Consider the following 23,297-nt stretch of genomic DNA (forward strand, 5'->3'; position numbering starts at 1 on the left):
GATCATTCGTAAATATCCAAATAACTTCTCAGATCTTCATTGTATTAATGAACATGTACCTGTGGAACGGTCGTTAAGACACTAAGGTCACAGTTATGGAAACTTCTACTGACTCTGACAAACACCAAAAGAAAGATGCCCAGGGTCCCTGCTCATCTGCGTGAACGTGCTTTAGGCATGCTGCAAGGAAGCATGAGGACTGCAGACATGGCCAGGGCAATAAATTGCAGTGTCCGTACTGTGAGACACCTAAGACAGCACTACAGGGAGACAGGACGGACAGCTGATCGTCCTTGCAGTGGCAGACCACATGTAACAACACCTGCACAGGATCAGTACATCCGAACATCATACATGCGGGACAGGATGGCAACAACAACTGCCCGAGTTCTTCACTGACGAGTCACGGTTTTGTCTCACCAGGGGTGATGGTTGGATTTGCGTTTATCGTCAAAGGAATGAGAGTTACACCGAGGTCTGTACTCTGAAGCAGGATCGATTTGGAGGTGGAGGGTCCGTCATGGTCTGGGGCGGTGTGTCACAGCATCATCGGACTGAGTTTGCTGTCATTGCAGGCAATCTCACCGCTGTGCGTTACAGGGAAGACATCCTCCTCCCACATATGGTACCCTTCCTGCAGGCTCATCCTGACATGACCCTCCAGCATGACAATGCCACCAGCCATACTACTCGTTCTGTGCGTGCATGTCAGTGCTCTACCATGGCCAGCGAAGAGCCCGGATCTCAATCCCATTGAGCACGTCTGAGACCTGTTGGATCGGAGGGTGAGGGCTAGAGCCATTCCCCCCAGAAATTTCCGGGAACTTGCAGGTGCCTTGGTGGAAGAGTGGGGTAACATCTCACAGCAAGAACTGGCAAATCTGGTACAGTCCATGAGGAGGAGATGCACTGCAGTACTTAATGCAGCTGGTGGCCATACCAGATATTGACTGTTACTTTTGATTTTGACCCTTTGTTCAGGGACACATTATTCAATTTCAGTTAGTCACGTGTCTGTGGAACTTGTTCAGTTTATGCATCTTGTTATGTTCATACAAATACAGTGCCTTGCGAAAGTATTCGGCCCCCTTGAACTTTGCGACCTTTTGCCACATTTCAGGCTTCAAACATAAAGATATAAAACTATTTTTTTGTGAAGAATCAACAACAAGTGGGACACAATCATGAAGTGGAACGACATTTATTGGATATTTCAAACTTTTTTAACAAATCAAAAACTGAAAAATTGGGCATGCAAAATTATTCAGCCCCCTTAAGTTAATACTTTGTAGCGCCACCTTTTGCTGCGATTACAGCTGTAAGTCGCTTGGGGTATGTCTCTATCAGTTTTGCACATCGAGAGACTGACATTTTTTCCCATTCCTCCTTGCAAAACAGCTCGAGCTCAGTGAGGTTGGATGGATTCTTCCAGAATGGTCCTGTATTTGGCTCCATCCATCTTCCCATCAATTTTAACCATCTTCCCTGTCCCTGCTGAAGAAAAGCAGGCCCAAACCATGATGCTGCCACCACCATGTTTGACAGTGGGGATGGTGTGTTCAGCTGTGTTGCTTTTACGCCAAACATAACGTTTTGCATTGTTGCCAAAAAGTTAAATTTTGGTTTCATCTGACCAGAGCACCTTCTTCCACATGTTTGGTGTGTCTCCCAGGTGGCTTGTGGCAAACTTTAAACGACACTTTTTATGGATATCTTTAAGAAATAGCTTTCTTGCCACTCTTCCATAAAGGCCAGATTTGTGCAATATACGACTGATTGTTGTCCTATGGACAGAGTCTCCCACCTCAGCTGTAGATCTCTGCAGTTCATCCAGAGTGATCATGGGCCTCTTGGCTGCATCTCTGATCAGTCTTCTCCTTGTATGAGCTGAAAGTTTAGAGGGACGGCCAGGTCTTGGTAGATTTGCAGTGGTCTGATACTCCTTCCATTTCAATATTATCGCTTGCACAGTGCTCCTTGGGATGTTTAAAGCTTGGGAAATCTTTTTGTATCCAAATCGGGCTTTAAAACTTCTTCACAACAGTATCTCGGACCTGCCTGGTGTGTTCCTTGTTCTTCATGATGCTCTCTGCGCTTTTAACGGACCTCTGAGACTATCACAGTGCAGGTGCATTTATACGGAGACTTGATTACACACAGGTGGATTGTATTTATCATCATTAGTCATTTAGGTCAACATTGGATCATTCAGAGATCCTCACTGAACTTCTGGAGAGAGTTTGCTGCACTGAAAGTAAAGGGGCTGAATAATTTTGCATGCCCAATTTTTCAGTTTTTGATTTGTTAAAAAAGTTTGAAATATCCAATAAATGTCCTTCCACTTCATGATTGTGTCCCACTTGTTGTTGATTCTTCACAAAAAAATACAGTTTTATATCTTTATGTTTGAAGCCTATAATGTGGCAAAAGGTCGCAAAGTTCAAGGGGGCCGAATACTTTTGCAAGGCACTGTATTTACACATGTTAAGTGAAGTTGAAAATAAACGCAGTTGACAGTGAGGGCGTTTATTTTTTTTGCTGAGTTTATGTGTGAAAGTTGTTTTGATTTAGAATGGACCATTATCATGCACCTGTATCGAAACCAGGTCAGCGGGATGTCATCTATGCACTTAAATAGCGAATGGAGGACACTTTTCCCCGCGGTTTATTTTCATGCCAGCTAGGTAGGCTATACTGCTGTTGTAAATATAAGGAATGTGCTTAATGTGTGTGTCTATAGTACCCCTTAGGGTGCTACATCTATTGTAGTTAAAGTTAACACTCGATGAGAGCCCAATATGGTTACTGCTCAGAGAAGGACCATGCCAGCTGAACTGAAATGTTTATGTCAAGCTTTAGATCACCTGTATTTGACAGCGAGTTTAGGTAGAGCAACCTAAACGTCACTTCCAAATTATCAGTGCTCTTGCAGCAGCAATTGCCAATAATAGGTGAAGCCCAGTTTAATGAAATAAAATCCCATCAGAAAGAGCCAGATTAATGTGATAGTAGAAGGGGAGAGCCCAGTTCATCAGCTGGGACCAGGGGTCTTTACCTTGGGGGGGTCATAGAGCTCCAGCTGGAACCTCTCTCCTGCTAGGCCGTCTCTGATCTTCCTCACCAGTAGGCGGCAGCGCTCCCAGCGATGCTGCATGTCCGAGATAGTGTCGTCAACCACCAGGTACCTCAGCTGCCCCTCTTTGCAGCTGCCCGCAGCCTGCGGCCCGCGCTTCACACTCTGCCTACTGCCAAACCTGCTGGCCAGACGGTCTAGGAGGTGGACCGCCATGGACGAGGCAGAGGCAGTGGTCTCGGGGGAAGGGTTCACAGTCAACGCTGACAACGATAAGGCCGCCACTTCGTCCAGAGTCCCTCCTATTCCCCTGTCCCCCGTCCCTCTCGACAGCAGGTCTTGAGGTGGGGGCAGGGGCTCCTTAAGAAGACAGCGCACGCTCTGCCTGATCTGGCTGACAGAGAAGTGTGTGACATCAGCAGCAGCGCAGGAGGGTGAGGTGGGGGTGTACCATTCAGACACAGGCCGCCGCTCCGACACAGACACCTCCTCCTGGCTGTGGCTCCGGGCGGGTGCTCGAGCTCGCACCCCTGGGTTGGCTGATGAGCACTGGAGGGGCTGCTCCACCACCCCGTGCTTAGGCTTTTGGTCCAGCACGGTGAACAGGGCCGGGGCGCCAGGCTGGCCCGCCTCCCGGTAGTCTTGCACCCCGGAGGAGGAGGTGATGCGGAGCTGGCCCATCATGTGTGAAGGGGCCAATGTAGGGATCTTTTCAGCCACCTCGCTGTGGAAGTGCTGCTGGAACAGCTCGCTGAACTGCTTGGAGAAGCTGTCCGGTGGGATGACATCATGCTCTGGCCGCTCCCTGGCAAAGTTACGGTAGTGGTTGGCTAGTTCCCGGGCCGTGGCTATGGCATGCAACTCGCAGAATTCCCTCCAGCCACACGGTGCTGCAATGGAAGCTGTGGTTGTCGCCTGATGGATAGTGTCACCATTCATTGCAGTAACCAGCACAGCTGAGAATCACTACAAATTAAAAAGGTGTTGGGGGGACAGGGGAGGGAAGAGATGTATTATTAATAGGGGCCATTTTAATACATTCACTTACATTTGAAAAAAATCTATTGATATAGATCCAAGGCCTATTCAAATCAAACTTAAAACCTTCAACTATCATTAAGGACCTCTGTGCACCCAAAATCCAAGACCTTTGGAAGTCTAAGGGAAGAGTATGATACACAACACGTAGTCGGACATTTGGAAAGGAGAGCAGATTTCTGATTTTATATACCATAAAACAAATTCAATTTATTTACAGATTAAGTATCTGCTGCACCCAAAAATGTCATTGATTCATTGGGAAAACACACACACACACACACACACACACTTTCATAAAGAAGATTCTGATAAATCTGAAGAGCAACCAGAGGAAAAAGTTACTGGATGATTATAGTAGCCTCAGTCAAACTATTAAAGCATATATCCTTAAAAAAAAAAATGTTTAAAGTGTGTGCTTGCTAGTCTTGAAGTAATTGTTGTAGCAAAGTAAGTCTATTTACTTCTATGACCATTGAAATGCAAATAATAAAAGAGGGTGAGATGTCTAGTGTTCTTGCTTTCAGCAAGCATAATAAGGAAAAAGTATCCTTAGACGTTAGTATCCTCTCTCAAGTATCCTTGGGAACAACTTCATTACACCTCAACTCTCGAGTGGCGCAGCGGTCTAAGGCACTGCATCTCAGTGTTAGAGGGGTCACTACAGACACCCTGGTTCGATTCCAGGCTGTATCACAACCGGCTGTGATTGGGAGTATCATAGGGCGGTGCACAATTGGCCCAGCGTCGTCCGAGTTTGGCCGGTGTAGGCCGTCATTTTAAATAAGAATTTGTTCTTAACTGGCTTGCCTAGTTAAATAAAAGGTTCAATAAAAAATATAAACCTGAGTTACTAAAAAGGCGGGACAATAAAACCTGATTAGATTAAGTCCAAATCAGTTTCATATGCTTTACAGAGGAAGAAGGCCACATGAATGGAGCCAATACAGTAATGTGACAGTGAATGAAGTGCAGATAGAGGAAGTTGGCTTTAGCATTTCTCAATAGATGCTGCAAACAACTGAGGCTTCTCCTTTTTCAAGACGAGAGCCCATGTTGTAGACTACTGTTGCCAATACACACACACACACACACACACACACACTAGGCAGTCATCTGTGGCCTCTCCCTCGAGACAGAAGACCAAGGCCTATGAAACGCCAACATTCTGAGCTTAATTGTGATATTGTATAAACCTTACGGTTTTAGTCAGAATTCATTGCTTTTGTGGAAAAAAGTCTAACGTCAAAGTCTCCAACTGCCTTCAATAACCGAAAGGTCACATGCTGTGGCATTTTTTCAATCAAATGAGATAACGTACCAGTTGCCTTACCAATGGGTGCAGTGATCAAACCTCAGCTTTCTACTCTCATACACATTTTAACCGGAATAAGGAAATTAAACAAATCACTGGACGCTTCCTTTAAGTAATGGGTCAATGGGACTGATGCATCCATCTCACCAAAATAGAGACATTCAATGACCCTTCTGAGAACGGAATTTTTTTCAAAAGACAATCTCTGCCTAGGGTTTGTTTTTCAACATGGCTCCCAACATCAAAAAGCAACACAACCCAATGCTGGAGTTACGCACTTTCATGGTGTATTAAACAATAATTTCCTCGTTACATACTTTCGCAGCAGAGTAAGGTCTACTAGAGGAAGTGGGGGCGAACCTTTCTCAACAGATCACAGAAACCACAGAATCAGGGGGAGTGGCCCAGCCATGCATGGAGGGGGGGGAAAAAAACAGTGCGGTCTCTTGGACTGAAATCTCTAACCTAAATTTGACTGAGTGCCCCACTTTTTTCTGTTTTGGCTTACTAACAAACCATGTTTTTTTATATAATGTATAGGAGTCTGAGGCGTCACTTCAATGTGTGTCAGAGGCATAGGTAGCATCCAGATATATTGCGTCACTAACCATCAATGCCCCACTACCCTTCCTCCCCACCCAAAACCCCTGTACGCATGCTCCCGCTGGCACTCCCACCCCTGTCGCTGGCCCCTAGATCACTGTTTCTATCAGCGTAGCCAGCTCAGTCATGACTCAGCAGCCTCCAGCACTGCAAAAAACACTTCCTCTCCTCCAGTGTGCCTGCCTTGCCCTGGCCTAGGCGGTCTCAGTCCCCCACATTCTCTTTGGGCTCAGCTGTGTGCCCAGTGACACTACCCAAACCCTCCTGCCTGGGTCACCAACAGTCCATACTCACTGTGCCATCATGTTTTACTAGAGGCAGAGCAGAGACAACCCTACACATACACAGCAGTGTCATCATGTGATATTATCAGCCCTAGTGGATGCCCTCTTGCAGCGTGGACCTATTTAGATATCTGAGGTCATATCTGTGCTCACACACACTACACAGTGTTTCTTGTTAGCCCCGGTGGGAACGGCAGTTACTTTAGGGCATGGAGAAGACAAAAGAGCCCTCACTGACTTGTTTACATCCTCAAGCCTGCTGCAGTGGGCCCAGTAAAGAGCTTATCCCGGGCAGATGACAAACACTCACCTTGAACATACCATGACACAGGGATAAAGTTGACTGTTTTACTAAGGCTGTTTTTAGCAAGAGAAACCTCCCTCTATTCTTTGGCTACATAAGTAACTGTTAAAGTAGTCAATCCCCCGTTATCACACAAGGAGTTTTCAGGAAAGAAGAAAACACTGACAAGCTGGGCACACAGAGAAGTATGTAAAAGCCACAAAATGGCCTGGGTCTCTGAGGGAGGGAGGGAACGAACCCAGGTGGCAGACTCACTGAGACAAAAGATAACTCTAGCGGCCAGACTGCTTGGGCAGCAATCTCAGGAACAGGAAACCCTGCCCTGCCCTGGCAACCAGCTCCAACAGAAACCCTACCCCTAGACTAGCCTGGAAACTGTGGGAGCCAGCTCCCATACAGTTCAATACCCTGAGCCAGAGAGGAAGCTGAAGTGCACACCAGCCAGCTTGAAGTCCACATACAGCAACGACATCATATTGGTGTAGGCTATGTGGGAAAGGGATGGGATATGTAGGCTGTGTTCAGTTCTCTGTGTCAACTTTGTCCATACAAAGCAACAATCTAAAGTGGTCGTAAACTATAGTATAGGCTACTAGTGGAGTATATTGTATTGGCAACTGGAGCATTTCTTTACCTCTCTAGTAGCTTCTGGGTACATTACCAGTATAGTTGATTCCTCTTTGGCAGAGGAGCCATAAAGTCTACTCTTTGTTTTAATCCCCAGTCCTTCAACATGCTTTACACACAACAATGCAAGCTCAGACCAACACAATGTAGCTATACTTTAGACGCACAGAAGGAACTCAAACAATTTCCTGGATTTACACTGAAATATAAACGCAAACAAAATAAAAACGCAACATGCAACAATTTCAAAGATTTTACCAAGTTACAGTTCATAAGGAAATCAGTCAATTGAAATAAATAAATTAAGCCCTAATCTATGGATTTCACATTACAAGGAATACAGATATGCACCTGTTGGTCACAGATAGCTTTTTAAAAAGTAGGGGCGTGGATAAGAAAACCAGTCAGTATCTGGTGTGACCACCATTTGTCTCATGCAGCGTGACACATCTCCTTCGCATATAGTTGATCTGGCTGTTGATTGTGGCCTGTGGAATGTTATCCCACTCCTCTTCAATCGATGTGCAAAGTTGTTGAATATTGTCGGGAACTGGAACACGCTGTAGAGCATCTAAAACATGCTTAAATGGGTGACATGTCTGGTGAGTATGCAGACCATGGAAGAACTGGGACATTTTCAGCTTCCAGGAATTGTGTACAGATCCATGTGAGAGGGGCCGTGCATTATCTTTGTGAAACATGAGGTGATGGAGGCGGATGAATGGCACAACAATGGGCCTCATGATCTCATCACAGTATCTCTCTGCATTCAAATTGCCATCGAATGCAATTTGTTCGTTGCCTATAGCTTATGCCTGCTCATAACCACAGCGCAACTACGGGGCACTCTGTTCACAAAATTGAAATCAGCAAATCGCTGGCCCACACGACGGCATACAAAGCTGTCTGCCATCTGCCCAGTACAGATGAAACCGGGATTAATCCCTGAAGAGCACATTTCTCCAGCGTGCCAGTGGCCATCGAAGGTGAGCAATTGCCCACTGAAATCGGATACAACGCCAAACTGCAGTCAGGTCAAGACCCTGGTGAGGACAACAAGCAGCCATATTAGCTTCCCTGAGACGGTTTCTGACAATTTGTGCAGAAATTATTTGGTTGTGCAAATTATTTGGTTGAGTTTCATCAGCTGTCAGGGTGGCTGGTCTCAGATGATCCCGCAGGTGAAGAAGCCGGATGTAGAGGTCCTGGGCTGGCGTGGTAACACTTGGTCTGCGGTTGTGAGAACAGTGAGACGTACTGACAAATTCTCCAAAATAAGGAATTAACATTCAATTATCTGACAACAGCTCTGGTGGACATTCCAACAGTCAACAACCAACTGCACACTCATTTAAAACTTAACATCTGTGGCATTGTGTTTCATGACAAAACTGCACATTTTAGAGTGGTCTTTTATTGTCCCCAGCACAAGGTTTACCTGTGTAATGATCCTGTTGTTTAATCAGCTTCTTGATATGCCACACCTGTCAGGTGGATGGATTATCTTGATATAACCATTGATATTTAAATGTACATTTTTACTTCTAATTACTACCACAAAGATGACTGCCGGTCCACCTACCATTGAATGTCAAGTTAAACTGTCATGTATATTCTATTATCTATATTTCCATAGGTTTCCTATGGAGGATTGACAGTATAATTTAAAAACAGATATTCCATTCAAGAAAACATTATCCGAAGTGTGGCCCTCCAACCATCTTGAATTTTGACATTTTTTACATTTATTAAACATGAGCATGTTGTCTCAACCGATGGCGGGTACAACACAAAAACCTTAGATGATGTAAAATAGGCACTAATTGACAAATTACATACTTTTTTTACGTGGAAAATTATACAATAGTTTGACAAGCCTGTTTATAAGCTTTTAAATGATATCAACTCTCAACCGTTTATCTTTTCCATTGATGATTATATGGATGTCTCATAGTACAGTGGGGTACGTAAAATGGGTCAACATTGAGGACCGCGAATGTTCTGGCATTCAGGTCCAAAAAGTCACTTTCTGAGCACTTCTACAATGGGCATATAGGTACAGATGGTTTTGTTCAAATCAAAAAAGTGATAGAACTAAAATGGATTTACCCATAGCAGCGTGAAGTAGGGGTCTTGGGGCTAATGAAAATTAAAATAATTTGGGCAAAATTAGACCAAAAAAATATTTCCCACAAAATTATATTACTCGTTTCTAAACAGAAATAAATAACATAATTCAAATTACTACACCAGAGAGCATAATTTAGCAACAGAGGATCAATAGCTTCTCAAAAACTGGCTGTGGATTAAGTTTTATAACAAGCACTTAAAGTCGGGAAGGCCGCAATTCGGGAAGCACTCGCACCTAATATAGAACAGCTTGATGCATTGTGGCCATAGAATACAGTTGAAGTCGGAAGTTTACATACACTTAGGTTGGAGTCATTAAAACTCGTTTTTCAACCACTCCACAAATTTATGGTTAACAAACTATAGTTTTGGCAAGTCGGTTAGGACATTACTTTGTGCATGACACAAGTAATTTTTCCACATGACATCATAGGAAAATCAAAAGAAATCAGCCAAGACCTCAGAAAAAAAAATCTGGTTCATCCTTGGGAGCAATTTCCAAACGCCTGAAGGTTATTCTGTAGAAACAATAGTACGCAAGTATAAATACCATGGGAGCACGCAGCCGTCATACCACTCAGGAAGGAGATGCATTCGGTCTCCTAGAGATGAACGTACTTTGGTGGGAAAAGTGCAAATCAATCCCAGGTCAACAGTTAAGGACCTTGTGAAGATGCTGGAGGAAACAGGTACAAAAATATCTGTATCCACAGTAAAAACAAGTCCTATATCCACATAACCTGAAAGGCCACTCAGCAAGGAAGAAGCCACTGCTCCAAAACCACCATAAAAAAGCCAGACTACAGTTTGCAACTGCACATGGGGACAAAGATCGTACTTTTTGGAGAAATGTCCTCTGGTCTGACGAAACAAAACTAGAACTGTTTGGCCATCAGGACAACAAAGTCAAGGTATTGGAGTGGCCATCACAAATCCCTGACCTCAATCCCATAGAAAATGTGTGGGCAGAACTGAAAAAGTGTGTGCGAGCAAGGTCAACAAACCTGACTCAGTTACACCAGCTCTGTCAGGAGGAATGGGCCAAAATTCACACAACTTATTGTGGGAAGCTTGTGGAAGGCTACCCGAAACGTTTGACCCAAGTTAAACAATTTGAAGGCAATGCTACCAAATAGTAATTGAGTGTATGTAAACTTCTAACCCACTGGGAATGTGATGAAAGAAATAAAAGCTGAAATAAATCATGCCCTCTACTATTATTCTGACATTTCACATTCTTAAAATAAAAAGTGGTGACCCTAACTGACCTAAGACAAGGAATTTTTATCAGGATTAAATTGTCAGGAATTGTGAAAAACTGAGTTTAAATATATTTGGCTAAGGTGTATGTAAACTTCCAACTTCAACTGTATAATCCATAGAAGGATTTTGGAACCTCTAACCCTGACACGGACTGTTAAACTCATGGGTACACTGGCAATGGCTGCCAGACCTGAATTGAATGGGGACTGCCATCTAGGGTTTATATTTTTATGGTTGATTGCAGCTGTCAGTTTGCCTTTCACAAATTTCAAAATACAATCGCAATTGGGAATGCAAATGCCTACTGCTGAAAAGAGAAGATTAATCAAAAACAAACATTGTAAGCACTGTTTTTCAAAGTAACTTATCTTGAGATATTGGCACAAGCACATCGGCCATCACCGGTGAGTAGCCTATGCTTCATCTTCATCATTGGGCGGGTCCCACGGAAACCAAATCGGCAGCGCGCGTGCACCATCATGCACCATCATGAATACATTTATTTTGTCCCCCTACGCCAAATGCGATCACAACATGCAGGTTAAAATATCAAAACAAACTCTGAACCAATGTCATTAATTTGGGGACAGGTCGAAAAGCATTAAACATTTATGGCAATTTAGCTAGTTAGCTTACACTTGCTAGCTAATTTGTCCTATTTAGCTAGCTTGCTGTTGCTAGCTAATTTGTCCTGGGATATAAACATTGAGTTGTTATCTTACCTGAAATGCACAAGGTCCTCTACTCCGACAATTAATCCACACATAAAACAGTCAACCTAATAATTTCTAGTCATCGCTCCTCCTTCAAGGCTTTTTCATCTTTGAACTTATATGGTAATTGGCATCTAAACTTTCATAGTATTAATACACCGACTGGCAACACAGTTCATCTTTCAATCATCCACGTGGGTATAACCAATGAGGAGATGGCACGTGGGTACCTGCTTCTATAAAAACCAATGAGGAGATGGGAGAGGCAGGACTTGGAGAGCGATCTGCGTCAGAAATAGGAATAACTTCTATTTTAGCCCTTGGCAACGCAGACGCGCACGAGCAGTGTGGGTGCAATAATTGAATAACATAGATTCCTAGATTTATTTTGCAACGCGAGCGGTGTGGTCAGCCTGTTTGCTGGAATGTTTATTTTGTAGCCTATACTATATCTTCAGTGCCTTCAGAAAGTATTCACACCCTCTAACTTTTTCCACATTTTGCTGTGTTACAGACAGAATTCATAGTGGATTAAACTGATGTTTTGTCACTGGCCTACACACACACAATACCCCATAATGTCAAAGAGGACAAATTACAAATGAAAAGCTGAAATGTCCTGAGTCAATAAGTATTCAACCCCTTTGTTATGGCAAGTCTAAATAAATTCAGGAGTAAAAATGTGCTTATGTCACATGTTGCATTATTTTTAATGACTGCCTCATCTCTGCATCCCACACACACAATTATCTAGAAGATCCCTCAGTCGAGCAGTGAATTTCAAACACAGGTTCAACAGCAAAGACCAGCAAGATTTTCCAATACCTCGCAAAGAAGGATACCCATTGGTAGATGGGTAAAAATAGACAAAGCAGACTTTTAATCTCCCTTTGAGCATGTTGAAGTTATTAATGACACTTTAGATGGTGTATCAATACACCCAGTCATTACAAAGGGTACAGATGTCCTTCCTAAATCAGTTGTCGGAGAGGAAGGAAACCATTCAGGGATTTCACGATAGAGATACAGAGTTTAATGGCTGTGATAGGAGAAAACTGAGGATGGATTAACAACATTGTAGTTACTCAACAATACTAACCTAATTGACAGAGTGAATGAAGCATACAGAATACAAATATTCCAAAACATGCATCCTGTTTGCAACAAGGCACTAAAGTAATGAAGGAAAAAAATGTAGTAAAGCAATTCACTTTTTGTCCTGATACAAAATGCTAATTTGGGGCATATTCAATACAACACATTACGGAGTACCACTCCTCATATTTTCAAGCATAGTGGTTGCTGCATCATGTTATAGGTATGCTTGTAATTGTTTTGGACAGGAGAGTTTTCCCAGGATAAAAAATAAACAGAATGGCGCTAAGCACAGGCAAAATCCTAGAGGGAAAATTTGCTTCACAAGACACTGAAGATTAGTTTACCTTTCAGCAGGACATTAACCCGAAAACACAATGCCAAATCTGTACTGGAGTTGCTTGGAGTTGACTTAAAGTCTGCTTGAAATCTATGGCAATACTTGAAAAGGGTTGTCTAGTAATGATCAACATCCAATTTGACAAGGCTAGAAGAAGTTAAAGAATAATTGGCAAACAGTACACAATCCAGGAGTGCAATCTTAGACTTACGCAAAAAGAAACATACACTACATGAACAAAAGTATGTGGACACCTGCTTGTCGAACATCAATTCCAAAATCATGAGAAATTCATATGGAATTGGTTCCCCCTTTGCTGCTATAACAACCTCCACTCTGCTGGAAAGGCTTTTCACTAGATTTTGAAACATTGCTGTGGGGGACTTGCTTCCATTCAGCCACAAGAGCATTATTGAGGTTGGGCACTGTTGTTGGGCGATTAGGCCTGGCTCACAGTCGGCGGTCCAATTCATCCCAAAGGTGTTTGATAGGGTTGGGGTCAGTGCTCAGTCAAGTTCTTCCATACAGATCTCAACAAACCATTTCTATTTGTGCACATGGGCATTGTCATGAGGAAACAGGAAAGGACCTTCCCAGCACAGAATTGTCTAGAATGTCTTTGTTTGCTGTAGCGTTAAGATTTCCCCTCTCTGAAATTAAGGGTCCAAGCCCAAACCATGAAAAACAGCCCCAGGCCATTATTCCTCCTCCACCAAACTTTAAAGTTGGCACTATGCATTCAGGCAGGTAGCGTTCCCCTGGCATCCGCCAAACCCAAATGAGTCCATTGGACTGCCAATTGGTGAAGGGCGCGTCATCACTCCAGAGAATGCATTTCCACTGCTCCAGAGTCCAATGGCAGCGAGCTTTACATCACTCCAGCTGATGCTTGGCATTACGCATGGTGATATAAGGCTTGTGTGCAGCTGCCGGGCTATTTCATGAAGCAAACAGTTATTGTGCTTACATTGCTTCCAGAGGCAGTTTGGAACTCGGTATTGAGTGTTGCAACCAAGGACAGATGATTTTTACGCGCTACACGCTTTACAGAACAGGACCGCCGAGTGCTGAGCTTGTGTGGCCTACCACTTCGCGGCCGTTGTTGCACCTAGTCGTTTCCACTTCACAATAACAGCACTTACAGTTGACCGGGGAAGCTCTCGCAGGGACGAAATTTGACGAACTGACTTGTTGGAAAGGTGGTATCCTATGGTGGTGCCACGTTTAAAGTCACAGCTCTTCAGTAAGAAGAGCTGTGACTTCCATTCTACTGCCAATGTTTGTCTATGGAGATTGCATGGTTGTGTGCTCAAATTTATACACCTGCCAACAACAGGTGTGGCTGAAATAGCCAAATCCACAAATTTGAAGGGGTGTCCACCTACTTTTGTATATATAGTGTAGCTGTGATTGCTGCCAAAAGGTTATTCGAACATGTATTGACTCGGGTGTGAATACTTAACGAAAATATAAAACGCAACATGTAAAGTGTTGGTCCCATGTTTCATAATAAAATGATCCCAGAAATAAGCACAAAAAAGCCCCTAGACCACTGCGCCACCCGGGAGGCCCTTACACATTATTTTTACGATGCATCGTTAACAGTCAATGTCTGACGATGTCACACCCATTTCCCAAAACACCACACAGTGTACTTGTTACAAAGTGGAACTTAACTGTCATTACAGGAGCTGTCCCGTGCTGAAAATTATTACAGAAAATAAGCTAAAAAGAGTTCACTGTAGCTCAAATCTATTGTAATCAGGGGTTTTTTTAAATACAGATTTCCCATCAAGAGAATAAATGCTATGTAGCCTAGTATATATTTAAGTGTTTGTATTATGTTTGCATTATGTTAATTGTTTTCTTGTTATTTTGTATGAAACGTTTGTCAGTTCTGCATTTCTTCAGTTTGCTCACAGTTTACGCAAAAATGAATAAAGCCAATGTCAGTTGCTATTTAGAAAATATCAACTTGACCTAAAAATAGGATATGATGATATTGCTTTTTGTAATTGCTCAACAAGCCTAAAAGGTAGGCAGAAATTGTGCTTCAAGTAGGCCTACAGATATTCTATAATTAAACATGAAGCAGCCCGGCCTAGGCTACAAGTTAAGCAACATTTCCATAGAAGAAATATGTTGACCTTTAGGTTATTGGTTAGGCTACAGTGAAATGTGTGAGCTTTCAGATGAGTAGCCTATAGGCCTAATAGATACAAATACTGCTCTGCTTGGAGAAGAGGGGGAGGGGAGGAGCAGACACGGAAGAAAAAAAACACAAGGAAATCAAGATAGCAGTGGCAGCTGTACAGAACTCATCCAAAGGACATTGACTTCTCAAACACTGCAGAAAGCTAACCCAATACGATGCCCTGTACACCATATTAATATGATGCCCTGTCCAACTTATTAATTCAGCCACTTACTTAGATAACTAGCAAGATCAAATTAGGAGTTGCGCTAACATAGAATTCAGAAAGAAAATTGTCACTTAGCCTAATGCAGCATTCACGTCATGTCAGTTCACCTTCAACCAATCAGATGACCAAATGTAATCCAAAGGGTAGCATTTGACACCTTGAGTTTTCTAGCTAAGATCGGGGTTCCTATGCTTAAATGTTGCTGATGCCAGACAGATCTTACAACACCTAAATAGGTATTTTAAGTATCAGCTAACTGCATAATATGTTATAGAAATGTGTCAGTCGATGATGTGGCATGCAAACATTGGTAGCCTAGTGGTGTTGGGCCAGTAACCCGAAAGTTCCCCGTTTCGAATTCCTGAGCCGACAGAGGTGAAAAACCTGTCGATGAGCAAGGCATTTAACCCCCATTTGCTCAAGGGGCACCGTACTTTATGGCTGACCCTGTAAAACAACACTTTCCACTTTTCTTTGAGGTGAAACTAAGAGTTCTCCTTAGTGTAACATCACTGTTGATTGCATAATAAGGCCTACAAATTCTGCCATGCATTGAAATCTCCATGTGGAGCCCTCTGTGCAGTGTGGTGAATTCACAAAGAGGTTGTGGAGCCTATACAGAGTAGTCTACTTTTAGTTGAGTGCAAATCCAGCCTTAGCCCATCCATAGTTTTTGAGAGAACACTGATTTGCCAGTCCAAGCCAACCCAAGGGATATTCAGATTAGATACCAAGTGTGGAGGGGTGTGACCACTGATCTTTACTTTTAGAGGCCCACCTCTTCAAATCAAATCACATTTTTTATTTGTCACATGAGCCAAATGTTATGTTATTTAACTAGGCAAGTCAGAAGGCCTCCTGCGGGGATCGGGACAATTTATATTAGGACAAAACACACATCACGACAAGAGAGACAACACTACATAAAAAGAGACCTAAGACAACACAGCATGTCAGCAACACATGAAAACACAGCATGGTAGAAACAACATGACAACATGGTAGAAACGCAACATGGTAGCACCTATAAAACATGGTACAAACATTACTGGGCACAGACAACAGCACAACCGGCAACAAGGTAGAGACAACAATACATCACACAAAGCAGCCACAACTGTCAGTAAGAGAGTCCGTGATTGAGTCTTTGAATAAAGAGATTAAGATAAAACTGTCCAGTTGTTTGTTGCAGCTCCATCCAGCCGCTAGCTGCAGCGAACTGAAAAGAGGAGCGACCCAGGGATGTGTGTGCTTTGGGAACCTTTAACAGAGTGTGACTGGCAGAACAGTGTTGTATGTGGAGGATGAGGGCTGCAGTAGATCTCTCAGATAGGGGGAGTGAGACTAAGAGGGTTTTATAAATAAGCATCAACCAGTGGGTCTTGCGACAGGTATACAGAGATGACCAGTTTACAACAGGTGTACTGTAGACCTTATAGTGAAATGCTTACTTACACGCCCTTAATTAACCAACAATGCAGTTCTAAGAAAAATAAGTGTGAAGTAAAAAAATAGTAAGTAATAAATAAGAAACAAAAGGAACAAAAAATGTAAAAGCAGCAGTAAAAGAACAATAGCAAGGTTATATACAGAGGGTACCGATACAGAGTCAATGTGCAGGGGCACCGATTAGTCGAGGTAATATGTACATATAGGTAGAGTTAAAGTGACTCTGCATAGATAATAAACAGAGAGTAGCAGCAGCTTAAAAGGTGCTTCAACAAAGTATTGAGTAGTGTCTGAATATTTATGTAAATGTTATCTTTTTTTGTTGCTAAAATTTCAAAAAAACGGTTTTTGCTTTGTCGTTAATGGGGTATTGTGGGTAGATGGAGGAGGTAAAAAACAATTTAATGCATTTTAGAATAAGGCTGTAACGTAACAAAATGTGGAAAAAGTCAAGGGGTCTAAATACTTTCCAAATGCACTGTATATTTGCTCATGTTTGGTGGGTCTGGTATAGCCTGGTATCCAAACTGATTATCGCTCAGATTTTTTACAAAAATAGTCAGTTAGTTTAATGTCGCGTTCATGTCATGTCAGTTCACCTTCAACCAATCAGAAGACCAAATGTAATCCAAAGTGTAGCATTTGCCAACTTGAGTTTTCTAGCTAAGACTGGGGTTCCTATGCTTAAACGTTGCTGACGCCAGACAGATCTTACAACACCTAAATAGGTATTTTAAGTACCAACTAACTGCATAATGTTATAGAAATGTGTCAGTCGATGATGTGGCATGCAACCATTGATAGCCTAGTGGTGTTGGGCTAGTATCCCGAAACGTGGTTTCGAATTCCCGAGCCAACAAAGGTGAAAAACCTGTCAATGAGCAAGCATTTAACCCCCATTTGCTCAAGGGGCACCGTACTTCTATGGCTGACCCTGTAAAACAACATATTCCACTGTACTTATCCAGTGTATGTGACAAAAAAAAAAAAATGGGTTGCACTCCACCAAGCGTTCTCCTTAGTGAAATATCACTGTTGCTTGCATAATTAGGCCTAGAAATTCTGCATTTCATCAAAGCAGAGGAGCCCTCTGCGCAGTGTGTGGTGAATTCACAGAGGCTGTGGAGCCTCTACGGAGTAGTCTACTTCTAGTGGAGAGAAAATCCAGCCTTAGCCCACCCATAGTTTTTGGGAGGACGCTGATTAGCCAGTCCAAGCCAACCCAAGGGATATTAAGTTTGGATCAGATACCAAGTGTGATCTTTGTGTGTCACTGATCTTTGTATGTGACCCCAAGCAGCAAGTGACCTATTTTAAGAAATTGACAGGCTTGTGCAGTAGCACAGTATACAACCACCCTCTGAGCAACCGGAGGATGGGTGTAGGCTATTTTGTGCTGCTTGGTTATCTTCAGTAGGTTTCACCGTTGCAAAATTTTGTTCAACAGGGCAACATTTTGTAGAGCGTTCAGATAAACATAATGTAGAAGAAAATGCATTTCTAGCAAGCAAATGTATGCCTGACAAGTAAGAATTGTGCCAGCTGAGTTTTTTTAAATGCCATGTCTATCTGCATAGTTCACTACATTTCACCCTTCTGAATGCGACCCTGGAGTTCAGACAGCACCATTTCCATTTACCCAAACGACATGTTCATTAGGCAAATGTTACAAATCGACATGATTCCTTATTGAACATGTCAGAGGGATGTGAGTTCTACATAACTATAACGTTACAGAACTGCACTGAACGTGCCCTGGTGTAATGTTTCTGGTATTGTGTTTCAGTAAAAACAGTATTACATCACCATTCAGCAAGGTTGGCTGTTTTACTAACTAAATAAATAAATCCAGTTCGTGGTCTAACGTGGTAGTCTTTCTGAGAACAAGTATGCTAGTTAGCTATCAAAATGCTTTGCAAGAAACTACCCAAAGTAGTGGCAACAAGTCCTCGCCTCAGTGATGGAGAGGACAGCTCTTTAAATGTCATCCAGAAAAGTACACTAGATAGCTATCAACAGTAAAACACATTTGGAGTTCGTTATCAACCTTTCCCGAAAATACTTTCGGAACAACTAACTACAAGCAAGCCACCATATTCTTTATGACACTTATTCTAACGATTTATGTTTTGAGCACTACAGAAACAAGACCAAATTTGACACGGCTCTTGACAACATACTTACGTTCTCTGTTATTTTGTTGGATGAGCACACGTAGCACGACGACGTACCAAAAATGTGACGTAGCATAACCCATATGCGTTGAGAAACATTTATAATAACTAAAACCAACCTCGGTAAATAATAATAAATATGTATTTAAAATGTACCTGCATGCCCAAAAGCCCGTTGCTTTCTCTCTCATTTTGAATGCGTGCAACAGGCTACATACAAACTTTCAGGAAGGAAATTGACTGATGTGACACCAGCAACATTAGCAATATCGTGGTGATCAGTTCCGGGTGACGTTCCAGCAACACCTTCAAAATAAAGGTACGGACCTAAATCAAATCAAAATCAAATCAAATGTATTTATATAGCCCTTCGTACATCAGCTGATATCAGACAGAAAAAAAAGAAAAAAGAAAGAAAAAGTACAAACGGCAGTGAAATTAATTGTGAATTCTTAACGATTCATTAATGACATTTCAGCCATTCTTATAAATTGTTGGTGAAATAATTGCTGGTGAAATAGTTATTTTATTTACTATTGCATAATCAGTATCTAACTCAGAGGAGGCTGGTGGCTGAAATGGAATAAATGGAAAGGATTCAAAAATATTGTCAAACAAATCCATATGTTTGATGTGTTTGATAACGTTCAATTTATTCCATTCCAGCCAATACAATGATCCCGCCTTCCTATAGCTACTACCACCAGCCTCCACTGAAAACTCAATAGAGAACGAAAATTATATCTGTGTCAAGCCCATGGAAAAATCCAGGGCCGGATAATCTGGGGCCATTTCAGAGCCCCCCCCCTCCCCTCAAATCAAATTTTTTAAAAACATTGTCACATGGGCCAAATGTTATTTTATTTTATTTGACTAGGCAAGTCAGTTAAGAACAAATTCTTATTTACAATGACGGCCTACCAAAAGGCAAAAGGCCTCCTGCGGGGACGGGGGCTGGGATTAAAAATATACTTTTTAATAAAATAGAGAACAAAACACACATCACGACAAGAAAGACAACACTACATAAAGAGAGACCTAAGACAAGAACATAGCATGGCAGCAACACATGAAAACACAGCATGGTAGCATCACAACATGACAACACCATGGTAGAAACACAACATGGTAGCAGCACAAAACATGGTACAAACATTATTGGGCAGAGACAACAGCACAAAGGGCATGAAGGTAGAAACAACAATACATCGCGCAAAGCAGCCACAACTGTCAGCATTTTGACATGTCCCTCCAGTTTTTCCGACTTCTAGGTAGATTTTAAACCACTTAACCAAAAAATGGCCCCAAGCTTTCACTATAATTGTAAAGCCCTAGTTAGTTACTTTGTTGCTTTGACATTACTGAAGATTATTTGTTTCACATGATTAGTGATTAATTTAGGTTTGTCGCTCATTTTAAAGTCAACCCTCATTTTAATATGGTGGGGGAAAAAAATCCTAATTCGTTTTTTTCAAAAGAAACATTGAACATTAATTAATAAGTAGTCAAATCATAGTGTGAAAGCAGGTGAGCTGGTTCTACTCCTTTTGGCCATTTTTGTGTGTTTTGTGGTGGAAAACTGAGCAGGTCGGGCATAAACATGTCAAACCTGATACCCATAGATAGATAGGCTAGACATGTTTTAACAATTCCACATTTTTTTTGTGAAGCTTGCATTCACAAATAGCCCATTATGTTGAAGAAGCGTCCATTCCACCTGTCAGAAGGGGAGTTATGGCTGATTTAGGATGAAAACTTTACTTTAATTGACACTTACTATAGTAATTGTTCTTAATTTGAAACCTCTTGAGATGGGAAGAAATGCTTTTTTATGAATTTCAACATGTGCTCTTTATGACAATGCTGTGACATCGGCTGATGTAAAAAGGGCTTAATAAATACATTTGATTGATTGACAATGTTAAAATTAGGTAAAATAAAATGTTTTGACCAAATTACACTACCCAAAAGGCATCTTGTTGGTGAAATGACCCGTATAGCCTATATATAATCATGTTTAATGAGAATGTAACATAAAATACTCCAATACTATGACGTTCGTATGCCGTTTATTCGCAGGACTTTTATTTTGCATATCACAGAGATAAGGGCATGTTTGTAGCCAGCTGTTGGTTGGCTTTTCTGGCTTCACATAGATGAAACTCTACATGGAAAAAAGTTGACCTCATTTCCGCTGTCAAAATTGCTGTGGTCTGAGTGCATGTTTTCAGGTTTCACCAGTGCTTGACTTGGGCAGGAGGACACTGGAGCTGAGTACCGGCACCTAAAATGTTCTACTGCTTGAGCTCCTGTCCCACTTACAGAATATTAGCTCAAACGTATTGTGGCTCTCCTGCACCTTAGTATAAACAGTGCTGGCACCCAAAATTAGTACCAGCACCCAAGGGCACAACTTTCACTGGGGACGTGGGGATCCCCTCTCACTTCTAAAACCAAAGTTGTGCCCCTGCCAGCACTTATTTCAGACCAAGTCAAGCACTGGGTTTCACCCCCAGTAGATTAGGCTAGCTTATGCATTTAATATAAATGTAATTATTTAAAGTAGCTCATAAAACAAGTTAATTTCCTTATTGATATGTTGGGGAAACAGAACAAGTGAAATGTGCAAGAATAAAGTTAAATAAATAATTCAATGCTGTATGTTAAGTTATTTGAATTATTATTTAGACTATCATGTTAGACTTAAAGTTTAGTGTTAAAAAACAACACATTACATCCTTATAACACTAATAAATAAAAACATGAATTGTCTTGTTGTAGATTTGGCCATACAATTTATAATATTCACCCATTCCATACAGCTTTCATACCCCAATTTAGGAATTCACCTAGGTATTTCTCTGAAGCGACATCTGGTGGAGTAAAATATTTTGATTTCCTAATGTCCCCTCTGGACTTGTCACCAGATCTTGATTCAAGCTGTGCATTTATGTTTCCTAACTCACATTAATTTATTCTCAATTTCCGCCTGACTGATGTGCCCAAAGTAAACTGCCTGTTGCGCAAGCCCTGAAGCCAGGATATGCATATAATTGGTACCATTGGAAAGAAGACACTTTGAAGTTTGTAGAAATGTTAAAATAATGTAGGAGACTATAACCTAATTTATATGGTAGGAGAAAAACCAAACTGACATTTTTATTTTGAGAGCCCATGCTCTTACAATGGAAAGTAAAGGGACATTCTGAAATCTAGCAGGATGCAATTCCTATGGCTTCCACTGTGTTTCAGCACTCAATGTTCAAGGTTTCAGGCTTGTTTCTCCCAAAATGAGAAAGAATAATACGTTTTACCACAGGGATACCACAGGGATACAGACTTGGAAATTCGCGCGCGCGAGGAAGAGGACCTGCTAATATCATTTTCCTGTTGAACATACTTCTTTCCGTATGAAATATTATAGTTTAATTACATTTTAGGGTACCTGAGGATTAAATAGAACCATATTTTGACTTGTTGAAACAAAGTTTAGGGGAAGATTTTTGCATTCCTATCTTGGCATGTTGAACGAGTGGATTACTCAAATCAACGACGCCAACTAAACAGACTTTTTGGGGTATCAAGAAGATTTTACATAACAAAACTACATGTTATAGCTGGGACCCTTTGGACAAATCAGAGGATTTTTTTCAAAAAGTAAGTGAATATTTAATCGCTATTTGTGAATTCATGAAACCTGTGCTGGTGGAAAATTACTTTGATGTGGGGCGCCATCCTCAAACAATCACATGGCATGCTTTCGCTGTAAAGCCTATTGTAAATCGGACAGTGCAGTTAGATTAACAAGAATTTAAGCTTTTAACCGATATAAGACACTTGACTGTTCCTAAATGTTTAATATCCATAATTTTAATGATTACTCATTTGAATTGCGCGCCCTCCAGATTCACAGGAAGTTGTCCCGCTAGCGGGACACCCATCTTTATTCACAAACATTCTACAGACATGCCAATGCCAACACAGATAAACTGGCATCAGTGTACCCTCAAAAAGGTATTCCAGCCAACAGAGAATCTGTCCAACATAAATGTATTCATTTAAACACTGGAATCGAGGACAAACAATTGGATAAAATAAGGTATTTTTTAAATTTGTTTAAGTGACTTATAGGTTCCTCTGTATCTCCTGCTCATATCATGTTAGCTAATTTATTGAAAATGAAATACAGAAATTTCTCATTTACGTAAGTATTAACAGTATACGTCAAGACAGCCATTTTGAAGTCTTTCCATAGATTTTCAAGCTGATTTGAATCAGAACTGTAACTAGGCCATTCGGGACCATTCAATGTCGTCTTGGTAAGCAACTCCAGTGTAGATTTGGCCTTGTGTTTTAGGTTAATGTCCTGCTGAAATGTGAATTTGTCTCCCAGTGTCTATTGGAAGGCAGACAACATTTTGTCTGTGCTTATTGCTGTATTCCTTTCCTTTTTATCCCCCCAAAAA

The 23,297-nt window shown here is 41.6% G+C and overlaps 1 protein-coding gene across 2 annotated transcripts in view; it reads right to left on the bottom strand.

Annotated features, from left to right (window-relative positions):
- The window catches only part of LOC110535686 (SH2B adapter protein 3), a 57,913-nt gene extending 38,764 nt beyond the window's left edge, over positions 1–19,149 (bottom strand). Inside the window, exons 1-2 of one of the 2 annotated variants that reach the window (XM_021620856.2) lie at positions 18,842–19,149; positions 3,056–4,039 (exon numbers count right to left, since the gene is read on the bottom strand). In XM_021620856.2, coding sequence (XP_021476531.1) covers positions 3,056–4,012 — 957 coding nt within the window. In that variant the 5' untranslated portion in view covers positions 4,013–4,039; positions 18,842–19,149. The remainder of the gene's footprint in view (positions 1–3,055; positions 4,040–18,841) is intronic. The other variant, XM_021620855.2, reaches the window with a different exon arrangement.
- Between the last annotated feature and the right edge of the window lie 4,148 nt (positions 19,150–23,297).

The sequence above is a fragment of the Oncorhynchus mykiss genome, chromosome 11 (assembly GCF_013265735.2).
Source record: "Oncorhynchus mykiss isolate Arlee chromosome 11, USDA_OmykA_1.1, whole genome shotgun sequence".
Lineage (NCBI taxonomy): Eukaryota > Metazoa > Chordata > Actinopteri > Salmoniformes > Salmonidae > Oncorhynchus > Oncorhynchus mykiss.